General features: G+C 41.8%; 1 protein-coding gene across 1 annotated transcript in view; it reads left to right on the forward strand.

Annotated features, from left to right (window-relative positions):
- The window catches only part of LOC129863652 (pro-neuregulin-1, membrane-bound isoform-like), a 63,779-nt gene that overhangs the window by 16,709 nt on the left and 25,703 nt on the right, over positions 1 to 21,367 (forward strand). The window contains exons 2-3 of the mRNA XM_055935778.1: positions 11,706 to 11,844; positions 16,073 to 16,131. Coding sequence (XP_055791753.1) covers positions 11,706 to 11,844; positions 16,073 to 16,131 — 198 coding nt within the window. The remainder of the gene's footprint in view (positions 1 to 11,705; positions 11,845 to 16,072; positions 16,132 to 21,367) is intronic.

The following is a 21,367-nucleotide window of genomic DNA, read 5'->3' on the forward strand; positions in this document are numbered from 1 at the left end:
TGTCCTCTTATTTGTCATTACAGGATAGCTGTGTAGACAGAGCAGGACAAACAATCAAGGTTAATATCGTGTGTGACGCCCAGTCTTCCCACTTCTACTGTGCTCTGCTAGGCTCTTTCCCACCTTGTTGATTAGCCCCTCGCTAATTCCCCATACTGCAATTAAAAGTCTCCCCGATGCCATTAGTAACCATCTGAACACTCCTCTGGAGGACTCTCTCTATTCTCTTTGTTTACAGGCTTCCAGTTGACTCATTCATCCCCCTCCTCTCCCCTGTAACTATTCCCCAGGTCATTACTGGAAATGAGAATGTGTTCAGTCAACTTACCTGGTAAAATAAATGGGCCAAAATGGCACACGTTTCTTCTTAACTCTTCAAAGATCCTTGAAGTCCTTGTTTTGAAGTGTGGATGCCATTTCCACTGTGTACAAAACCAATATTCAGTCGCAACCCCCTTTGCCCTCAGAACAGCCTCAATTCGTCTGGGGGAAGGACTCTACAAGGTGTCGGAAGCGTTCCATAGGGATGCTGGCCCATGTAGAGTCCAATGCTTCCCACAGTTGTGTCAAGTTGGCTGGTAGTGTATCTTTTTTCCGACTAGCTCGTTCCATCTCATTGCACAGAAGCTCAATTGGATTGAGAGCTGGTGACTAGGCTGGCCACTGCAGTAAACTGAGTTCACTGTCATGCTCGTGGAACCATTCCTGGGCAATCCTAGCCTTGTGGCATCCTGTTTCCTGTTGGAAAAATCAATTCTCAGATGAATACACTTTATCAAGGAGCCCAGTGTGTGCCATGTAAACACACCCCACATCACACCACCACAACCAGCCTGCAATGTTGACAAGCGACATTACGGATGCATGTACTCATGTGGTTTTCTCCATACCCATCAGTGTGAAACAACAGGAACCGGGACTCATCAGACCAGGCAATGTTTTACCAATTCTCCAGTGTCCAGTGTTTTCGTTCCTTAGCCCACTGCAATCGCAGTTTTTTGCTGAAGTGGATCTCTGCATGCAAAGCATGGCTTTCTGTCATACCTTGTCCATAGACTGCTTACAGGGTTGTCATTTGGGTGAACTATCCCTTTAACCAAGTCATTAAACCGGGGTGCTGACTGGAATAGGATTCTCATTATTCTACATGAGGAAATAGCAAGAGCAGTTGTTAAATTAGTATGGTTGTGTTTTTACAATTTCTCCATATACTTCATTCAAATCAAATAATATGTAATTTTATTGGTCACATATTCAGCAGAAGTTAATGCGGGTGTAGCGGATAGAGTGCAGTAGTGTCTAACAATTCACAACAGTAGTATCTAGCAATTCACAACAGTAGTATCTAACAATTCACAACAGTAGTGTCTAACAATTCACAACAGTAGTATCTAACAATTCACAACAGTAGTATCTAGCAATTCACAACAATACACACAATTAAAAAGTAGAAAAATGGAAGTAAGAAATATTTAAATATTAGCATGAGCAATTTCAGAGTGACATTGACTAAAATACAGTAAAATAGAATACAGTATATACATATGAAATGAGTAAAGCAGTATGTAAACATTATTAAAGTGACTAGTGTTCCATTGTTAAAGTGACCAGTGATTCCATGTCTATGTATATAGGGCAGCAGCCTCTAAGGTGCAGTTGATAGCGGTGATAGAGGTGGTAGCCGGCTAGTGATGAATATTTAACAGTCTGATAGCCTTGAGATAGAAGTTGTTTTTCAGTCTCTAGGTCCCAGACAAATCATTCACCAAACCCTAAACCTCAACTACATCTCGTAACTAATAATGTAAAAATTGAGCAAGTTGAGGTGACTAAACTGCTTGGAGTAATCCTGGATTGTAAACTGTCATGGTCAAAACATTCGATACAACAGTAGCTAAGATGGGGAGAAGTCTGTCCATAACAAAGTGCTGCTCTACCTTCTTAACACTATCAACAAGGCAGATCCTACAGGCCCTGGTTTTGTCACACCTGGACCACTGTTCGTGTGGTCAGGTGCCACAAAGAGGGACTTGAGAAAATTGTAGTTGGCTCAGAACAGAGCAGCACAGCTGGCCCTTAAAAGTACACGGAGAGCTAACATTAATGACATACATGTCAATCTCTCATGGTTCAAAGTGGAAGAGAGATTGACTTCCTCATTACTTGTTTTTGTAAGAGGTGTTGACAAGCTGAAGGTACTAGCACACAGCTCGGACACCCATGCATACCCCACAAGACATGCCACCAGAGGTCTCTTCACAGTCCCCAAGTCCAGAACAGACTATGGGAGGTGCACAGTACTACATAGAGCCATGACTACATGGAACTCTATTCCACATTAGGTAACGGATGCAAGCAGTAGACTCAGATTTAAAAAGCAGGTAAATAATACACCCTATGCACCTAGCGGGGACTGCGAAGTAACACAATAACACAAACATAGGCACAGACACATGCATACACACACATGATAACATACGCACTATACACACACGTACACGTGGATTTAATATACACACACGTACACGTGGGCTAATAATGTAAGAAATAACACACACAGAAAAAGATATATTGCAAAGTTGCTTAGGAACTAGAAGCAGAGGTGCCATGTCTGTTTGCACCATCTAGTCATTAACTTCTTTGATATAGGGGGCAGCATTTTCACTTTGGATGAATTGCGTGTTGCATTAAGAACAAGTGTATCTTTAATTCTGTGTAAAACATGTATCTTTCATCAAAGTTTATGATGAGTATTTCTGTTATTTGACGTGGCTCTCTGCAATTACTCCAGATATTTTAGAGGCATTTCTGAACATGGCGCCAATGTAAACAGAGATTTGTGGATATAAATATGCACATTAGCGAACAAAACATAAATGTATTGTGTAACATGATGTCCTATGAGTGTCATCTGATGAATATCATCAAAGGTTAATGATTAATTGTATCTCTATTTCTGCTTTTTGATACTACTATCTTTTGCTAGGAAAATGGCTGTGTTTTTCTGTGGCTATGTACTAAGCTAACATAATTGTTTGGTGTGCTTTCCCCGTATATCCTTTTTGAAATCAGGAATGGATTCACAACATGTGTAGCTTTAATTTGGTGTCTTTCATGTGTGATTTCATGAAAGATTGATTTTTATAGTAATATATTTGAATTTGGCGCGCTACATTTTTTCTGGATTTTGGTCAAGTGGGACGCTACCGTCCCACATTTCCCAGAGAAGTTAAGTTGCTATTACGAATGGGTAAGGGAACTGTACAAAGGTAAGAAGAGTAACCTTTAACTTGATCACCAGAAATGAAAGTATGAATATCGCTTTTAGTTTTCTAGGAGAATAATAATAATAATCTTTAACCTTTAGTTAACCTCTCTAACGTATGTGGGATGTTAGCGTCTCACCTCGTCAACAGCCAGTGAAACTGCAGGGTGCCAAATTCAAAACAGAAATCCCATAATTAATATTCCTCAAACATACATGTATTTTACACCATTTTAGAGATACACTTGTTGTAAATCCAGCCACAGTGTCCGATTTCAAAAATGCTTTACGACAAAAGCAAACCAAACGATTATGTTAGGTCAGAGCCAAGTCACAGAAAAACACTTTTCCAGCCAAAGAGAGGAGTAACAAAAAGCAGAAATATAAATAAAATGAATCACTAACATTTGATGATCTTCATCAGATGACACTCATAGGACTTCATGTTACACAATACATGTATGTTTTGTTCGGTAAAGTTCATATTTATATCCAAAAATCTGAGTTTACATTGGTGCGTTATGTTCAGTAGTTCCAAAACATCCGGTGATTTTGCAGAGAGCCACATCAACTTACAGAAATAGTCATCATAAATGTTGATGAAAATACAAGTGTTATACATGGAATTTTAGATCCACTCATTAATGCAACCGCTGTCAGATTTAAAAAAAAACTTTATGGAAAAAGCAAACCATGCAATAATCTGAGTATGGCGCTCAGACGACAAATCAACCCAGAGATATCCGTCATGTTGGAGTCAACAGAAGTCAGAAATAGCATTATAAATATTCACTTACCTTTGATGATCTTCATCGGAATGCACTCCCAGGAATCCCAGTTCCACAATAAATGTTTGTTTTGTTCGATAATGTCCATCATTTATGTCCAAATTCCTCCTTGTTGTTCGCGCGTTCAGTACACAATCTAAACTCACGAAGCGCGGGCAGGTCAAGGCAAAAGTTCAGACAAAAAGTCATATTACAGTCTGTAGAAGCATGTCAAATGAAGTATAGAATCAATCTTTAGGATGTTTAACATAAATCTTCAATAATGTTCCAACCGGAGAATTCCTTTGTCTTCAGAAATGAGATGGAACTCAAGCTAACTCTCACATGAACGCGCATGGTCAGCGCATGGTCAGCTCATGGCAGACCTTACTCAATCCCCTCTCATTCGCCCCCACCTCACAGTAGAAGCATCATATAAGGTTCTAAAGACTGTTGACATCTAGTGGAAGCCTTAGGAAGTGCATCATGACCCAATTTCCACTGTATCTTGGATAAGCAAAGAGTTGAAAAACTAAAAACCTCAGATTTCCCACTTCCTGGTTGGATTTTTTCTCAGGTTTTGGCCTGCCATATGAGTTCTGTTATATTAACAGACATCATTCAAACTATTTTAGAAACTGCAGTGTTTTCTATCCAAATCTACTAATTATATGCCTATTCTAGCTTTTATGGCTTTGTAGCAGGTCGTTTACTCTGGGCATGCTTTTCATCCGGACGTGAAAATACTGCCCCCTACCACAAAGAAGTTTTAACATCTGCTAACCATGTGTATGTGACCAATAAAATTTGATTTGATTTGTCTCTTATCAGGACGTTTTTTGATCATCAGGTGAGGCAAAAGTACAATGTTTCTGAGGTGTGGGAGAAAACAAACACATTTCTTGTCAACAGCTGTGATATAAGGCACCTCATCTCCGTGCACAAAACCCTGACCTGAAAATTAACAGAAGACACCATGAGAGTAATTAGCTGATCATATGACACAGCTGACTAAAACAGATGCTCCCTATGTCTGGTAGCCCTAGGAACTGTTAACCTATAGCCTGGAGTAGCCTCGCACACACAGGAAGTGGTCAGAGATAATGGGCTTCCTCTCTACTCTTTAACAGATCATTTGGTGTTCAGGCCCCCAAGGGATGTGGGTTGTGGATAGGATACTCTATCTGCAAGCATGTCAGTCGAATTAGCAACGAATGTTGCCCCTAACTGCACAGTTACTGGAATTCAAAGTGACTGTAATTTACAGTTACATTAACAATGCAAGCCAGTCCAGCGATTTAAACACAACGCTTAGTAGTATTTCATTGAAATGGAAGATGTTCGCCTCACCCCCTACAGGAAGCGTTTCCTTATAAGAATATGAATCTACCCTCCCCATCAACAAGCCAATGTGGTGCCCTCAGCTCAGTTACGAGGTGATCTTATATTCCTGCAGTCACTGCACATATGTATGCCATTTAGCAGATGCTTTTATCCCAAGTGACTTACAGTAGTGAGTGCATACGGGTGTCCCCAGCGGGAATCAAACCCATGATCCTGATATTTCTAACGCCATGCTCTACCAGCTGAGCCACATAAGACCACATCCAAATGTTGGTTCTGGTGATGTTTAGGTTGTAGAGTAGCATCAATCATCATCAGTGATGTAGAGGTAAAGAAATAAGTGGATAAACTATAAACACCAGTGGGCGATCGAGATAAGATGAACAATCACCGATATAAACCAAAACATATTACATTTTTGGAACTATGTTGTTTGATTCCCTTTTCAGGTAGTTAAAAATGACAGAAAACGCACATCAGGTCATGCCTCCCAAAATAGTTCATTTGGACTGGACACTAGAAATGTCCAGATTCTCTCAGGGGACCCCGTTTAACAAACAGATCACTGACCATTTCGAATCCCACCATACCTTCTCCGCTGTGCAATCCAGCTTTCGAGCTGGTCACAGGTGCACCTCAGCTATGCTCAAGGTACTAGACGATATCATAACCGCCATCGATAAAAGACAGTACTGTGCAGCCATCTTCATCGACCTGGCCAAGGCTTTCGACTCTGTCAATCACTGTATTCTTATCGGCAGACTCAAAAGCTTTGGTTTCTCAAATGACTGCCTCGCCTGGTTCACCAACTACTTCTCAGACAGAGTTCATTGCGTCAAATTGGAGGGCCTGTTGTCCGGACTTCTGGCAGTCTCTATGGGGGTGCCACAGGGTTCAAATCTCGGGCCAACTCTCTTCTCTGTATATATCAATGATGTCGCTCTTGCTGCTGGTGATTCCCTGATCCACCTCCACGTAGACCACATCATTCTGTATACATCTGGCCCTTCTTTGGACACTGTGTTAATTAACTAACTTCCAAACGAGCTTCAATGCCATACAACACTCCTTCCGTGGCCTCCAACTGCTCTTAAATGCTAGTAAAACCAAATGCTTGCTTTTCAACCGTTCGCTGCCCGCACCCACCCGACTAGCATCACTACTCTGGATGGTTCTGACTTTGAATATGTGGACAATTACAAATACCTAGGTGTCTGGTTAGACTGTAAACTCTCCTTCCAGACTCATATTAAACATCTACAATCCAAAATTAAATCTAGAATCGGCTTCCTATTTCGCAACAAAGCCTCCTTCACTCATTCCGCAAAACATACCCTCGTAAAACTGACTATCCTACCGATCCTCGACTTCGGCGATGTCATTTACAAAATAGCTTCCAATACTCTACTCAGCAAACTGGATGCAATCTATCAGTGCCATCCGTTTTGTCACCAAAGCCCCTTATACCACCCACCACTGCGACCTGTATGCTCTAGTCGGCTGGCCCTTGCTACATATTTGTCGCCAGACCCACTGGCTCCAGGTCATCTATAAGTCTTTGCTAGGTAAAGCTCTGCCTTCTCTCAGCTCACTGGTCACGATAACAACACCCACCCGTAGAACGAACTCCAGCAGGTATATCTCACTGGTCATCCCCAAAGCCAACACCTCCTTTGGCCGCCTTTCCTTCCAGTTCTCTGCTGCCAATGACTGGAAGGAATTGCAAAAATCGCTGAAGCTGGAGAGTTATATTTCCCTCACTAACTTTAAACTTCAGCTATCCGAGCAGCTAACTGATCTCTGCAGCTGTACACAGCCCATCCAATCTACCTACCTCATCCCCATATTGTTTTTATTTACTTTTCTGATCTATCACTCCCGTGTTAATTTGCTAAATTGTAATTACTACTATGGCCTATTTATTGCCTTACCTCCTCACGCCGTTTGCACACACTGTATATAGACTTTCTTTTTTTCTATTGTGTTATTGACTGTACGCTTGTTTATTCCATGTGTAACTGTGTTGTTGTTTGTGTCGCACTGCTTTATCTTGGCCAGGTCGCAGTTGTAAATGAGAACTTGTTCTCAACTAGCCCACCTGGTTAAATAAAGGTTAAATTTAAAAGAAAATTAGCTGGTTGTGCCACCTTTAGCTGCAATGATTGCAATCAAATGCTTCCTGTAGTTGTTGATCAGTCTCTCACATCGCTGTGGGGGAATTTTGGCCCACTCTTGCATGCAGAACTGCTTTAACTCAGCGACATTTGTGGGTTTTAAAGCATGAACTGCCTGTTTCAAGTCCTGCCACACCATCTCAATTGGGATTAGGTCTGGACTTTGACTAGGCCAGAGAACAATCTATGACTAGGGTGGCTGGAGTCTTTGACAATTTTTAGGGCCTTCTTCTGACACCGCCTGGTATAGAGGTCCTCGATGCTAGGAAGCTTGGGCCCAGTGATGTACTGGGCCATGCACACTACCCTCTGTGGTGCCTTGCGGTCGGAGGCCGAGCAATTGCCATACCAGGCAGTGATGCAACCGGTCAGGATGTTCTCGATGTTGCACCTGTGTAGGACCCATGCCAAATCTTTGCAGTCTCCTGAGGGGGAATAGGCTTTGTATTGCTCTCTTCACGACTGTCTTGGTGTGTTTCGACCATGATAGTTTGTTGGTGATGTCGACACCAAGGAACTTGAAGCTTTCAACCTGCTCCACTACAGCCCCGTTGATAAGAATGGGGGCATGCTCTGTCCTCCTTTTCCTGTAGTCCACAATCATCTCCTTTGTCTTCATCATGTTGAGGGAGAGCTTGTTATCCTGGCACCACATGGCCAGGTCTCTGACCTCCTCCCTACGAGGCTGTCTCATCGTTGTCGGTGATCAGGCCTACTACTGTTGTGTCGTCTGCAAACTTAATGATGGTGTTGGAGTCATGCCTGGCCTTACAGTCATGAGTGGGAGTACAGGGAGTACAGATGGAGTACGCACCCCTGAGGGGCCCCAGTGTTGAGGATCAGCTTGGCAGATGTGTTGTTACCTACCTTTTGCCACTTGGGGTGGGCCGTTAGGAAGTCCAGGATCCAGTTGCAGAGGGAGGTGTTTAGTCCCACGGTCCTTAGCTTAGTGATGAGCTTTGAGGGCACTATGGTGTTGAACGCTGAGCTGTAGTCAATGAATAGCATTCTATTCAGGCATTTGAAAATCGCTCCCAAGGATGAACCAGACTTGTGGAGGTCTACAATTTTTTTGAGGTCTTGGCTGATTTCTTTTCCTTTTCTCATGATGTCAAGCAAAGAGGCACTGAATTTGAAGGTAGGCCTTGAAATACATCTCCAGGTACACCTCCAATTGACTCAAATGATGTCAATTAGCCTATCAGAAGCTTCTAATGCCATGACATCATTTTCTGGTATTTTACAAGCCGTTTAAAGGCACGGTCAACTTAGTGCCTGTAAACTTCTGACCCACTGGAATTGTGACAGTTAATTTTAAGTGAAATAATATGTCTGTCAACAATTGTTTGGAAAAAAACTTGTCATGCACAAAGTAGATGTCCTATCCGACTTGCCAATATAGTATAGTTTGTTAACGATACATTTGTGGAGTGGTTGAAAAACGTTTTAATGACTCCAACCTAAGTGTATGTAAACTTCTGACTTAAACTGTACATATCGTGTATATGCGTGAACTGTTTTGTCTGGGAAGGATACGGTAAGCTGCAATGGGCTGTTGGGTCGGCAAAAATCCACCACCAGCCCACCATTGGTTCAAGGAGCTGATGCAGGAGAAGGACGAGACACTCCATCAAGCAGTGTCTCCGCTCCCCAGTTTTGGGTTTCTTATTCACCACCCACCTTTTTTGTTGTTGATTGAACTGTATCTTTCTCTTCCACTGCATGATTCCATCAAACACGGTGGGTAAAAATGTGCAGCTTAAGCTCTGCAGCATTGTTAAATCTAGCCCTCATGACCTCCTCTCTCTCTCTCTCTCTTCTCTCATTAAGCCTCTGCTGTAAAACTAACAATATTTCAAACCATATTTCTCCCTGTTTTGATACTGGATTAAGAACTAGACTGTACAAGGGAGTAAGGTGTGTAGTGACTGATTTGGTACTGATCGCTTACAAGTTCTAATGCATACAGTATGTGCTGATGCATATCAGATAACAATGCTGACTTCTGCTGATTGAACCAATGTCAGTAATAGGGTTTGTATCAATAGCTGGTTGACATTTTGAAAGGTCCCAAACAAAAGCTGAAAACGTCAGTAATGGCAATCAGATGTGTTTTTTTTTTCCTCACTGGGCAATTACCCTTATCTAACAGAGCAATCTTAGGTAGGCCAGTTTCCTGTCTTGTAGTTGCAGTGCTGAAAAGGCTCACCATTTCTAATAGATAAACCGCCCTGCAATTTAGCCCCTGAAAGTTGGTGGATTTGAAAAAAGTGAAGAAGGCTGTCAGGGTCATATCGTTGGAATGGTTGGTATTCATGATTTGTTGAGTGTGTCATTACTTAAACTTGTCGCTTATTTAAGCCCTAATGTAATTGCATTGGTGTCTGTGAGGAGAGATTATTTCCCATATATTAGCTACAGTCTATCTGTATGCAGAGGGGAGCATACATTTGTTTTTTTAGAATGAAGAGTAGGATGCAGACTTGATTGATTTAATGGTGGCATAGCAAGTAATTCGATTTGGGGGAGATAAGCAATCTGTTGCATTGTCAATTAGTGTTGGCTGTTTACTGGGAAACAACAGTATGGCCCCTGGAGATTGAATTGCATTTAGTCAAAAGGTAATGTCTCTCAGTACAAAATGTAACCTGATGGTGTCTGTGACCTATGAAATCATTGCGTCATCTCAACAATAATCTATGAGTTAACTCGATTGTCTGTCAGGAAAGAGACACAGGCACGGGCACTACGTCGGAATCGAACGGAATCGTCAATGAGGCCTTAACCAGTCACATTGCCATCCGGGTCACGATCCTCGTACCATTGCAAATGGGGAATGAGGGAGTAAAAGACATCAGGTTGGGGGGGATAGGTTTTTAAAAAGGAGGAAGAGATGCAGCAATGCTCACCTCGTCCAGCTGGAATTAGCTAGGACCAAAATGTGGTCTTAAGCCAAAATGTTGTATGTGAAAGTATATTCCTCCTGCCCTTGTGGTGCTCTGAGCCTGAGATGGCCCGGTGGGTGGTTCACGGCCCAAGACAGGATTTTTTTTTGCCTTAATCACTGTCAAACCGACTAGAGCGTTCATCCATGCCAGGAAGTATGCCTGTTTGATTTAAACACAATCTCGCTCTGGCAGGTGTCTTGATTACTCTTTGCATATTTGTTTTGCAAGATAACTCATTCAACGCCCTAGTCATCGATCTCTGAAGTCTTTTCGACTGGTAGTTGCATCCATTGTATTTCCGATGCGCAAAGACTTCTGATGCCAGAAGTGACGTCTGGGTGAGATAGAGGGTTAGGGGGGGAAAAGTGCTTATTTGAAATGTTTATGGGCTTTCACACAGTGCAGACTGGGGAGGACAGGCTGTGGGGAGAGGCTGTAGAGACCTCCAGCAGACAGAGTGCTTAGAGCTCCAGCCTATTGATTCACTGGACGGCACTGGCCTGAGCTGCTCCAATGGGCAGAAAAGGAGAAATGCGTCTCCACGTCTTGAGACTGGTCCAATGCTGCATTGGACATCACTGGTCCAATGCTGGTTCATTGAAGATAAGAGAACCATTCTGAATTGATTTGAGGTTTGAAGTAATTATTTAGACAGTAAGTAGTTGTACATGTTTTATTTCTTATTTGAGTTATATCACTGCTCTTAATGTCTCTCCGTGCTATTTTATTGTAGCACTTTTCTATTTTAAAGCAAGTTTAGGCTAGTAGGAGGGAATGTCTTTCATCATCGTTTCAGGACTTCTCTCACAATTGAGCTCTGGAATAGCACATTCATATTTGAGTTGAAATGATCGCTCTACCGCAAGAGGTGTCTTTTCTTTCTTGTAAATATGTATGTACATCTTTATGTTGTAAAGGCGTATGTGCGATAAAGCATTTTATTGATACATTTACTGTCAAGGATAGCAGTAATCAATAGGCAAATCCTTGCTTTGTGGGTTTGGTTTACTATATCTCTTGCCATTCATTGTGTGTTCCGCTGTAACAAAGGGCACGGGTATAAATCATGGATGTACACTGAGCGCACAGAGAGGCCACAGTAGCTTTCTCTAAGCACTAGCGTTCAGCTGAACACTCCCCCAGGGGCCAATGGGATGACTGGATCCATTTCCTGCATTTAGTGCTAATCCCTGGTATCTTCCTGCAGCTGCCACCAGCACCACCGCTGTGGTGAAGACCTCCAGCCACATGACGCGCTGTCGTGACAGCCAGAAAAACTACTGCGTAAATGGCGGGGAGTGCTTCACCCTGGACATCACCCCTGGCAGGTCCAAGTTCCTCTGCAGGTAGGACATGATGAAACACAACACCATCCACACCACACACTGGATACTATGCAAACTATGTTTGACTTGATGTTTAATACAGTTCCTGATGGCTTATGACTGCTATTTCTAAATATTTAATTGTGCTCCCACATGATGTATCATTATAGAATTTTGCCAGTGCCGACTTCAGAACACTACTTTGCTATTTTGTACATGTCAAAAGGTAGCACATGCTGATACAGTAGATGCAGTCATAACATTTACTATCTATCACGTCTGAAGTCATGATCTTTTAGAATGCTGTATTGTCTCGACCCATTCATGCCTGCTGAATTAGGCACCAGAGCTTTTTAGGCCCAAACTGCCAAGTTTAGAGGAAAGTGCAAAGTCTTTTTACAGTAAAGCAAAGGTGTCAGCTGAATTTTTGGGGGAGTAAATCGTTAAACAATCCAAAGACCTGAGCAGAGATTTAAAGAAGGAATGCACAAGACATCATAGCGGTGTACAAATGTACTGCCTCTGCACTGTGAAACGTCTTTTTGGGGCAGACGTAGGGGGGCTGGATGGATGTTCTAATGGATGCTGTGCATGACACTAACTGGGCTAAGAAACAGGGAGAGCATGCAGAGCGGAGCAGGTGGAGGTCCCTATCCACATGCTCCTCTGCCCTCCTACATTATTAATGCCGGCTCCTTTCATCGCCACAGCCCAACCGCTGCGCTCCATTTCAGAAAAACAAACCCCAAATCTGGGGCGATGTTGTATTTATGAGGTTTTTCTTTCTGTCTTCTTACCCATTTCATTGTTTACTTTGGAACCTTAGAGCTGGGTCATGTTCATTAGGCACCAAATGTGACTAAACAGACTGTAATAGGGAGGGACTACCTAAACGTTGCGAAACGTTTTAAATAGTTTTCCGTCACATGCCCTACTGAACATGACTCTGTGCTGGTGTCAGGATCAGCCGTGTTCTTACAGCAGGACATTGATTCATGCTCCAGCATCGCACTCTGTTGTCAAGAGTGTTCAGCCCTGATCCAAGCGATAGAGCCGATGAGAGAACGAGGCAGGACGGGGCTTGATGTGCTTTCCCGGTGCCCCCTGTGGCTTGAATCTCTGTGACTTTCCTTCTCTGAGAGTTTGAGTTCTCAGCTCAAGGCACATGAGTAGCGAATCATCCCCAGCAGCAAACAAGCTGGCATGCACTTCACACGCTTCGTATGAGAAGCAACAGCATACATCGCTGACATCTGTATTTGACAAGATAATCACCTCTCTGCGGTCCTGTCCCCATTCTCCATCATTGTCATTCACATGAAATCCATCTGAGTTAAAATCATGTATTATCCAGACCAATTGACCACTAAGGCATTGAAGTACACTGTGGTCTGTATAGCAAAGTGGATTGACCCGTTAGAAACATTCAGAGGTTGTAAACTCTGCCTAATTACCTACAGCATCTCCCAATTTGTATATTACATCATTACATCTGTGGTTAGAACATCCAGTAGTTTTCAAAAGACATGGTGAGGTGGTGATACCTCATGGTATTATTGCTTCCATTGCAGCAGCAAATGCCTGACAAGAAAGATCACTGCAGCTCACTGCAGCCCCACCCTCTTTGTGCCTGACACAAGACTTGACATTGCCAAGGATACACTTTGGGTCTGGGCCATCCAATACATACATAAGACAGACTCTTAACGTCCACCGACAGATTGAGTTTCGTATTAAATACTTCAGTGACTAAGCGCAAAAATGCTGCTGTCTCCGGGAAATTTTGTTTTGTTTCAGTAAATGATGCAGCATGCCGTCACTGGAAGGGAGGGAGGGGAGAAAAATAACCTGTCGGTCTCCCTCAGAAATAACTCTATCTACAAAAATAACCTGTCTGCCAGGGGTCCCTGTGGAGCCCGATTCACTGAAGCCTGAACAGTCGGAGCACGGATTCTGTAACAGGCACACAGAACATCATGGAAGCAACGCTTTACATCCTGACCCCCTCAATTTATTTATAGCAAATTATGTTCTATTTTATTTATTTTCTTTAATCTTTATTTAACTATTCATATTTACATTTAAATATTCATAGCCAATATGAATGTCTTTCTTTAGCCATGCGGTTATTTGAAACGGCAGTACATTCGAATTACGACCTACTGTACTGTACCTGACAATGGTCACTGACCTCTGGGTAAACCAGCATAAATACCAGCAACACCTACCAGTTTCCTGCTATTTTCTATCACACTCCCATGTTCCCCTCTCTCTATCCCCCTTTTCTTTCTCTGCCTCAGAGAATGGGCTTGCCCAGCAGACCCTGTCAGAACTGAATCACAGCTGGACTGGCTTGTTGGATTCTTTCTCTGCATCTCACTCCACAATCTCTTCCTTAGCAAGGCTTTACTCAGCCTCCTGCTTTGTCATCAGACACCAGATGACCTGTCAGTCTTCGCCCCTAACCCACACGTTAATTCCCGCTTCAGTACACAAACAACTTACAAAACGAAGAAACGTCAAAAAGGGCAGATTTTTCAAAAAAAACTGAGCATTGGTCAGTAGGTTGCCCTTTTTTAATTAGCCTTTAGTCATTTAGATTTTAATGAAGGGCTTAATTTGTTAATGTGCCGCTACTTGGTAGACTGGTAGATGTTACATCAGGCCACCCCCAGGTGCTTAGCGGAATACATTGGGAAGCGAAATCAAGCCACTGTGCCTGTGAGAGTCATAAACCCCAAATATTTGTGCATTCAAGTGAAGCCAGCCATTAGTGTCCTCTGGTGTTTCATACCTGTTCAAAGTTCCAATCACGCTCTCTTCCAGAGCCAGACGGCCAATACATCCAGACAATTTGTTGTGTGTGTATGGAGTGGAGTAGAACGGCATACAAATAACTAATAGACACACATACACACTCATCCTTACTCATTTCTTTTCTCGATAGATCAAAAGAGGTTGATAATCAGACAATTATTCAGGCATGGTGTCCACAGCTAAGGCGTCACGCTAGCGGGACAACTTCCGGTGATACTGAAGGGCGCACATTTCAAATAAATAATTGTAAAATTATGGATATTAAACATTTAGGTACATACAAGTGTCTAATATCGGTTGAAAGCTTAAATTCTTGTTAATCTAACTGCACTGTCCAATTTACAGTAGCCATTACAGCGAAAGCATGCCATGGGATTGTTTGAGGACGGCGCTCCACATCAAAATATTTTTCCACCGCCACAGGTTTCATAAATTCACAAATAGCGTTTAAATATTCACTTACTTTTCGAAAATCTTCCTCTGATTTGTCATCCAAAGTGTCCCAGCTATAACATGTAGTGTCGTTTTGTTAGATTAAATCCTTCTTTATACCCCAAAAAAGTCTGTTTAGTTGGCGCCATCGATTTCAGTAATCCACTCATTCAACATGCAGAGATAGGAATCTGAAAGTCTACCCCTAAACTTTGTTTCAACAAGTCAAAATACATTTCTATTGACTCCGCAGATACCCTAAAATGTCAAACTATAATATTTCATACGGAAAGTAGTATGTTCAATAGGAAACCGATTTTAGCAGGTGAGTTCTGTCTTTATCTTGCGTGCATACACAAATGTCCAAGACTGTGTCCCTGTACTAAAACTGTTATTTCTCATTCGTTTTGGAAGTTACAAGCCTGAAACCTTGAACAGACTGCTGACACCCTGTGGAAGCCATAGAAATAGCATCCTGGGAGCTAGAATCATTATGCCCCTATACTTTCCATTGAAAGAGCATGGGCTCTCAAAAAAACTAAATTCTGGTTGGTTTTTCTTATACCATATCTATTGTGTTATAGTCTCCTACATTATTTTAACATTTCTACAAACGTCAACGTGTTTTCTTTCCAATGGTACCAATTATATGCATATCCTGGCTTCAGGGCCTGAGTAACAGGCAGTTTACTTTGGACACGTCAGTCAGACGGAAATTTTGAAAAAAGGACCCTAGCCCTAAGAAGTTTTAATTATATCTCCCTGGAATCAGAATGCATGAGCCAAACATTTGCTGAAATTCGAGGCCTGTTGAATAAGACATTGTTTTAGACTTCTCTCAAGTACATATGTTTTCGCAAACAGAACTGGCAATGGTTGCAAGACATATCAGTCTCCTTGACAACAACAGCGATGCATGTGGGTCTTCTGTAGATCTGGTGTAAACTCATCTTCTCTTCTTCCTTGTCTTCTGTTTGTGACTTTTTTTGTTCCCTCTCAGGTGTCCAAATGAATTTACTGGTGATCGCTGTCAAAACTACGTAATGGCCAGCTTCTACAGTACGTCTATTTTCTCCTCCTGTCTGTGCTTGTGTTTGGAGCATGCTCAATCAGCGCTACTTCCTGTTGCTTCATTTTTTAAATGTTGTATGTATCCCATAACGGTAGCTAACACACTTTTGTACGTTGCGAGGTTCCATACATTTGACCTTAATTTAGCACCCCAAAAACGTAATACTTCCAGGTCAACTGTAATATGAATACCATTGTAAAGCACAATTTCTCCCCTTTCCAGCAAAATCAATGACGAGACCTTCATGCTACCCGTCTCTGCATGATCGTCTTTAAAGAAATGGTGGGTGGGGAAGCAAAAGCTACTGCGTCATAGTGAAAGGGGGGATATGTCGTGTGGGGAAATGGCATTTTTCACCCGATTTGTCCAACTTATCAACTCTAAAATGAAAATATAACACTATAATGAGTTTATATAATGTGTCATTACATACCTATTTAAAGGTTCGTGTCGAATTAGAATATGGTTTTTAAGGCAGCGCTAAATTTATCTTCACAATTAAACTGTGGCTGTCGCAGTTTTTTTTAGAGTCATGATGGCTCGCAGTGATTACGCAAAAATGAACAATTGATTGAATTAACTATTGATGAACTCACGAGGAATTCACTTTACACTCACCATTGATCATTTCTTGTTTTTAATCTGTGAGAGAAGCTCTACACATGGTGGAAAGCGGCTGTGCGGCACAGAATAAGTTGAATAATGCGTGCAGTACGTTACGTTGTGACACGTCATACTTTAAAGTACAGCGTCAGCGGGGTCAGTTTCTCAACTTTTCTCCAGTACTATGGGCCCATTACCATGTCAATCGACACTGAATCGAGGCTTAGTTCACAACCCGGGCTTTGATGCCAACAGTCGCTACAGTCCCATTCAGTTCTCATTGCAGCCTCATTTAAATGCTGCAGTAACGCAAATGTGTACGGATCGTGGTTAGTCACCGTTACCTGGTTCTCGCATGTACATTTGTTTTGCCTTGTTTTGTTGAGTTGGATGAAATTTAAAGCAGTTCATTATAGTTTACTGATATTGTGTTAGTTATGTCATGATTGAATGGAACAATAATAGAAGAAAGATGGGGGAAATGAACACTCAAACTTATGTATATTCAACTTTCCAAACTTGAACCTTCAAATAGGAAGCAGGGGACAGTGTAGTTTGTAGTACTAAAAAAGCTCTATATTGCTACTTACTGCCTTTGAAAGGAAACAACTTAAGCCTGCAATGTATTTTATAATCTGAAGAGCAATAACACTTATGGGAGGTGGGTGGGGGTCATTGTGGATCATGGAGGCACTGTAAAAACCTGAACAGAGACCTCTTTGATGTCATGGAAAGACAAGAGACGGAGAGAGGCAGCCGCCCAGGCAACGGGCCCCAGTGCACTTTATCACTATGACTTACCCACTCACCTTACAGTCCAATTACCATAGGTTACCTGGCAACAGTTGCGGTGCGTGGGTAAAATCACTGAGGAAGCCAAGCCAAGCCAGTTAAAAAGCCATATTACAACCTGTGTTTTGATAATTTAATTGTTTGCTCTATAAATGGTGATTTATACTTCGTCTATTGACATGTCTGTAGACAGTTGGCGCAGTGACATCATGAACATTCTATTGTCGTCCGACATTATGAAAAAGTATAAACACAAAAACGACAGGCTGCACGACATCAGCACCCTGGTGGTCCAAAATAGCATAACTGGTGTATTTTGACACCAATAAACCCATCCATTTACAATTGTATTTAGTATATGTCAATCTAGCAAACCAGGCAACTAAAGCAACTCTCTAAATAATGTCTTGGTTTGCTTCCAGCTTGTTAGCTAGCTAACTAACATTAGCTGGCTAGCCAGTTAAAATAATGACCATATCATAGCTGACAACATCTTAACTTTAGCACATTTTTATTGATTATTACAGGAAAATAAACTGACAAAAATGTTATTATTTACAAGTTAATGGTGAGCAAATTAAAGAAAATAGCTTGTGACGAAATAAAAGTAGGGCATTCTACATGAGGATTTTAGAACTTGAGCATTGTCTCGTTGCTGACTCGGTCAGGTAACCATGACAACGGACACAGCGACAGGGTCAAAGTTGAACTTTTTTTCGTCTGTCTGCAACAAGGAAACGGACAGTCGCAGCGACGGTCTACAGACATTCCACCGGAGTATAAATTAAATATAATTTTAACCAGCGACACTTGTCACATTCTAATTGTCTAGAGACATGTCGATAGACAAAGTATTAACCAGCTTTAACCCATTCGTTCATACACAACCATGATATACAATGATGCTGTGACAACAAAAAGACAACAGTCACACATAGGCCTGTAACGGTGACCGTATTACCGCCACACCGGTGGTCATGAAGGCAGTCAAATTCCATGTGACCATTTAGTCACGGTAATTAGGCTTCTCCAAGCTCTGATGCCGCTGATGGTCATTAGTATTAGCATGTTGCGCAACATTACTATAAGCTATGCAATTGCGTGAGAAAACAGAGTGATGGCTTCTATTAAAAAGAGGAGGATCCCATCAGCTTTCTATAGGCTTAGGCTACTACATTGATTTCTCAACTTTCCTAATATTAAACACATTGCTTCTCTTTACAACAGGAGTATAGCCTACCTGGCTGGCATGAAAATGAGCCACGGGAAAGCGTCCTCCATTCGCTATTTAAGTGCTTAGTTGACATGCATTTTAACCCCTGCCCCGGTTTCGAGACAGGCGCATGATAACGGTCCATTCTAAATCAAATTTCACACATACATAATTTAGTATATGTAAAGACAAGATTAAATCAAGAATAATCAGATGGGTGACAATATTAGCCTATCACTTGTGAATTATATATTATCACTTGTGAATGACGCCCAGTGTAAGGCAAGAAACAATGCCTTTTTTCTAATCATAGTCGCACACCTTAAGTAGGCCCAGCAATAAACAGCTGTCTGATTGGAAACAACATAAACCATTAAACACCTAGATGACCCACCCTAGTCACTATCATGCCCCAACCAACAGAGAATAAACAGCTCTCTATGGTCAGGGCGTGACAATGTCTTTCAAGGTCTGCCTTCAAAACGCAGTGCCTCTTTGCTTGACATCATGGAAAAATCAAAAGAAATCAGCCAAGACCTCAGAAAAAAAATTGTAGACCTCCACAAGTCTGGTTAATCTTTGGAAGCAAACGCCTGAAGGTACCACGTTCATCTGTACAAGCAATAGTACGCAAGTATAAACACCATGGGACCACGCAGCCGCCATACCGCTCAGGAAGGAGACGCGTTCTGTCTCCTAGAGATGAACGTACTTTGGTGCGAAAAGTGCAAATCAATCCCAGAACAACAGCAAAGGACCTTGTGAAGATGCTGGAGGAAATAGGTACAAAAGTATCTATATCCACTGTAAAATGAGTCATATATCAACATAAACTGAAAGGCCGCTCAGCAAGGAAGAAGCCACTGCTCCAAAACCACCATAAAAAAGCCACACTACGGTTTGCAACTGCACATGGGGACAAAGATAGTACAATTTCGGAGATATTTCCTCTGGTCTGATGAAACAAAAATGGAACTGTTTGGCCATAATGACCATTGTTATTTTTGGAGGAAAAAGGGGGATGCTTGCAAGCCGAAGAACACCAGCCCAACCGTGAAGCACGGGGGTGGCAGCATAATGTTGTGGGGGTGCTTTGCTGCAGGAGGGACTGGTGCACTTCACAAAAATAGATGGCATGAGGATGGAAAATTGTGGATATATTGAAGCAACATCTCAAGACATCAGTCAGGAAGTTAAAGCTTGGTTGCAAATGTGTCTTCCAAATGGACAATGACCCCAAGCATACTTCCAACGTGGTGGCAAAATGGCTTAAGGACAACAAAGTCAAGGTATTGGAGTGGGCATCACAATGCCCTCCTATTAACAATGTGGGCTGAACTGAAAAAGCGTGTGCGAGCAAGGAGACCTACAAACCTGACTCAGTTACACCAGCTGTCAGGAGGAATGGGCCAAAATTCACCCAACTTAGGTGAATTAAAACATAAGTTAGTTGAAATCAAATAAAATTAAAATACAGTAAGACATTGTTAGTTTGGCAAAAAAGTCCTAAGCCAACATATTTGTGGGTTACATCTTTCGTCCAATGGAAAATAATAGCAAAAAAGGCAGATGACATATGTAGCAAATTAGGCTAAAGTATCATTTGAGGGCTCACTAATGCAAGAAAGTGATCAGAAAGTAAACAAAATGTACACAAAAGCTGCTTACCTATTGCAGATTCAGTCTTCCCAGCCTGGTGCAGGTCTACAATTTTGTTTCTGGTGTCCTTTGACAGCTCTTTGGTCTTGGCCATAATGGAGTTTGAAGTGTGACTGTTTGAGGTTGTGGACAGGTGTCTTTTATACTGATAACAAGTTCAAACAGGTGCCATTAATACAGGTAACGAGTGGAGGACAGAGGAGCCTCTTAAAGAATAAGTTACAGGTCTGTGAGAGCCAGAAATCTTGCTTGTTTGTAAGTGACCAAATACTTATTTTCCACCATAATTTGCAAATAAATTCATAAAAAATCCTACAATGTGATTTTCTGGATTTTCTTCCCTCATTTTGTCTGTCATAGTTGAAGTGTACCTATGATGAAAATTACAGGCCTCTCACATCTTTTTAAGTGGGAGAACTTGCACAATTGGTGGCTGACTAAATACTTGTTTGCCCCACTGTATGTTAGGGTCTGTTCAGAGTAGTATTCAGGAAAGAGTCCTTTGCTTCTGATTGGACTTGTCCTTGTTTGACCCAGCGAGAGTAGTTGAAGATGTTGTTGATATTGATAGTACTCTGTACTCTCCTGAGGCGTGACAGTTGCCCGTGACCATGTAGGGAAAGTTGCAAACCCTTTGAAACTCAGTCAGCGGTCATATGACACACGGTGAAAGCAGGACTTTGATATTTGTTAACAATGAGATGAGTCATAGAATTTGACCAAGAACAGAGTGGCTGTTATTGTTGTCACCAAGCATATTTTGAGTAGAGAACATGTATAGGTTACAAAAACATTTTTTGTTCACATTGGCATAATGGGACTAAATCTAATCCCATTTATAAAGTATTGGCTGAATTTCTATACATTTTCCAGAGCAGCGTTACTGGGGCAGTCATATGAAAGGTGCCTTGTAAGCTAAGGGTTCACAAGTGCAGAACAGCCATGTGTTTATGTTT

This window comes from Salvelinus fontinalis, chromosome 10 (assembly GCF_029448725.1).
Source record: "Salvelinus fontinalis isolate EN_2023a chromosome 10, ASM2944872v1, whole genome shotgun sequence".
In the NCBI taxonomy this organism is placed as follows: Eukaryota; Metazoa; Chordata; class Actinopteri; order Salmoniformes; family Salmonidae; genus Salvelinus; species Salvelinus fontinalis.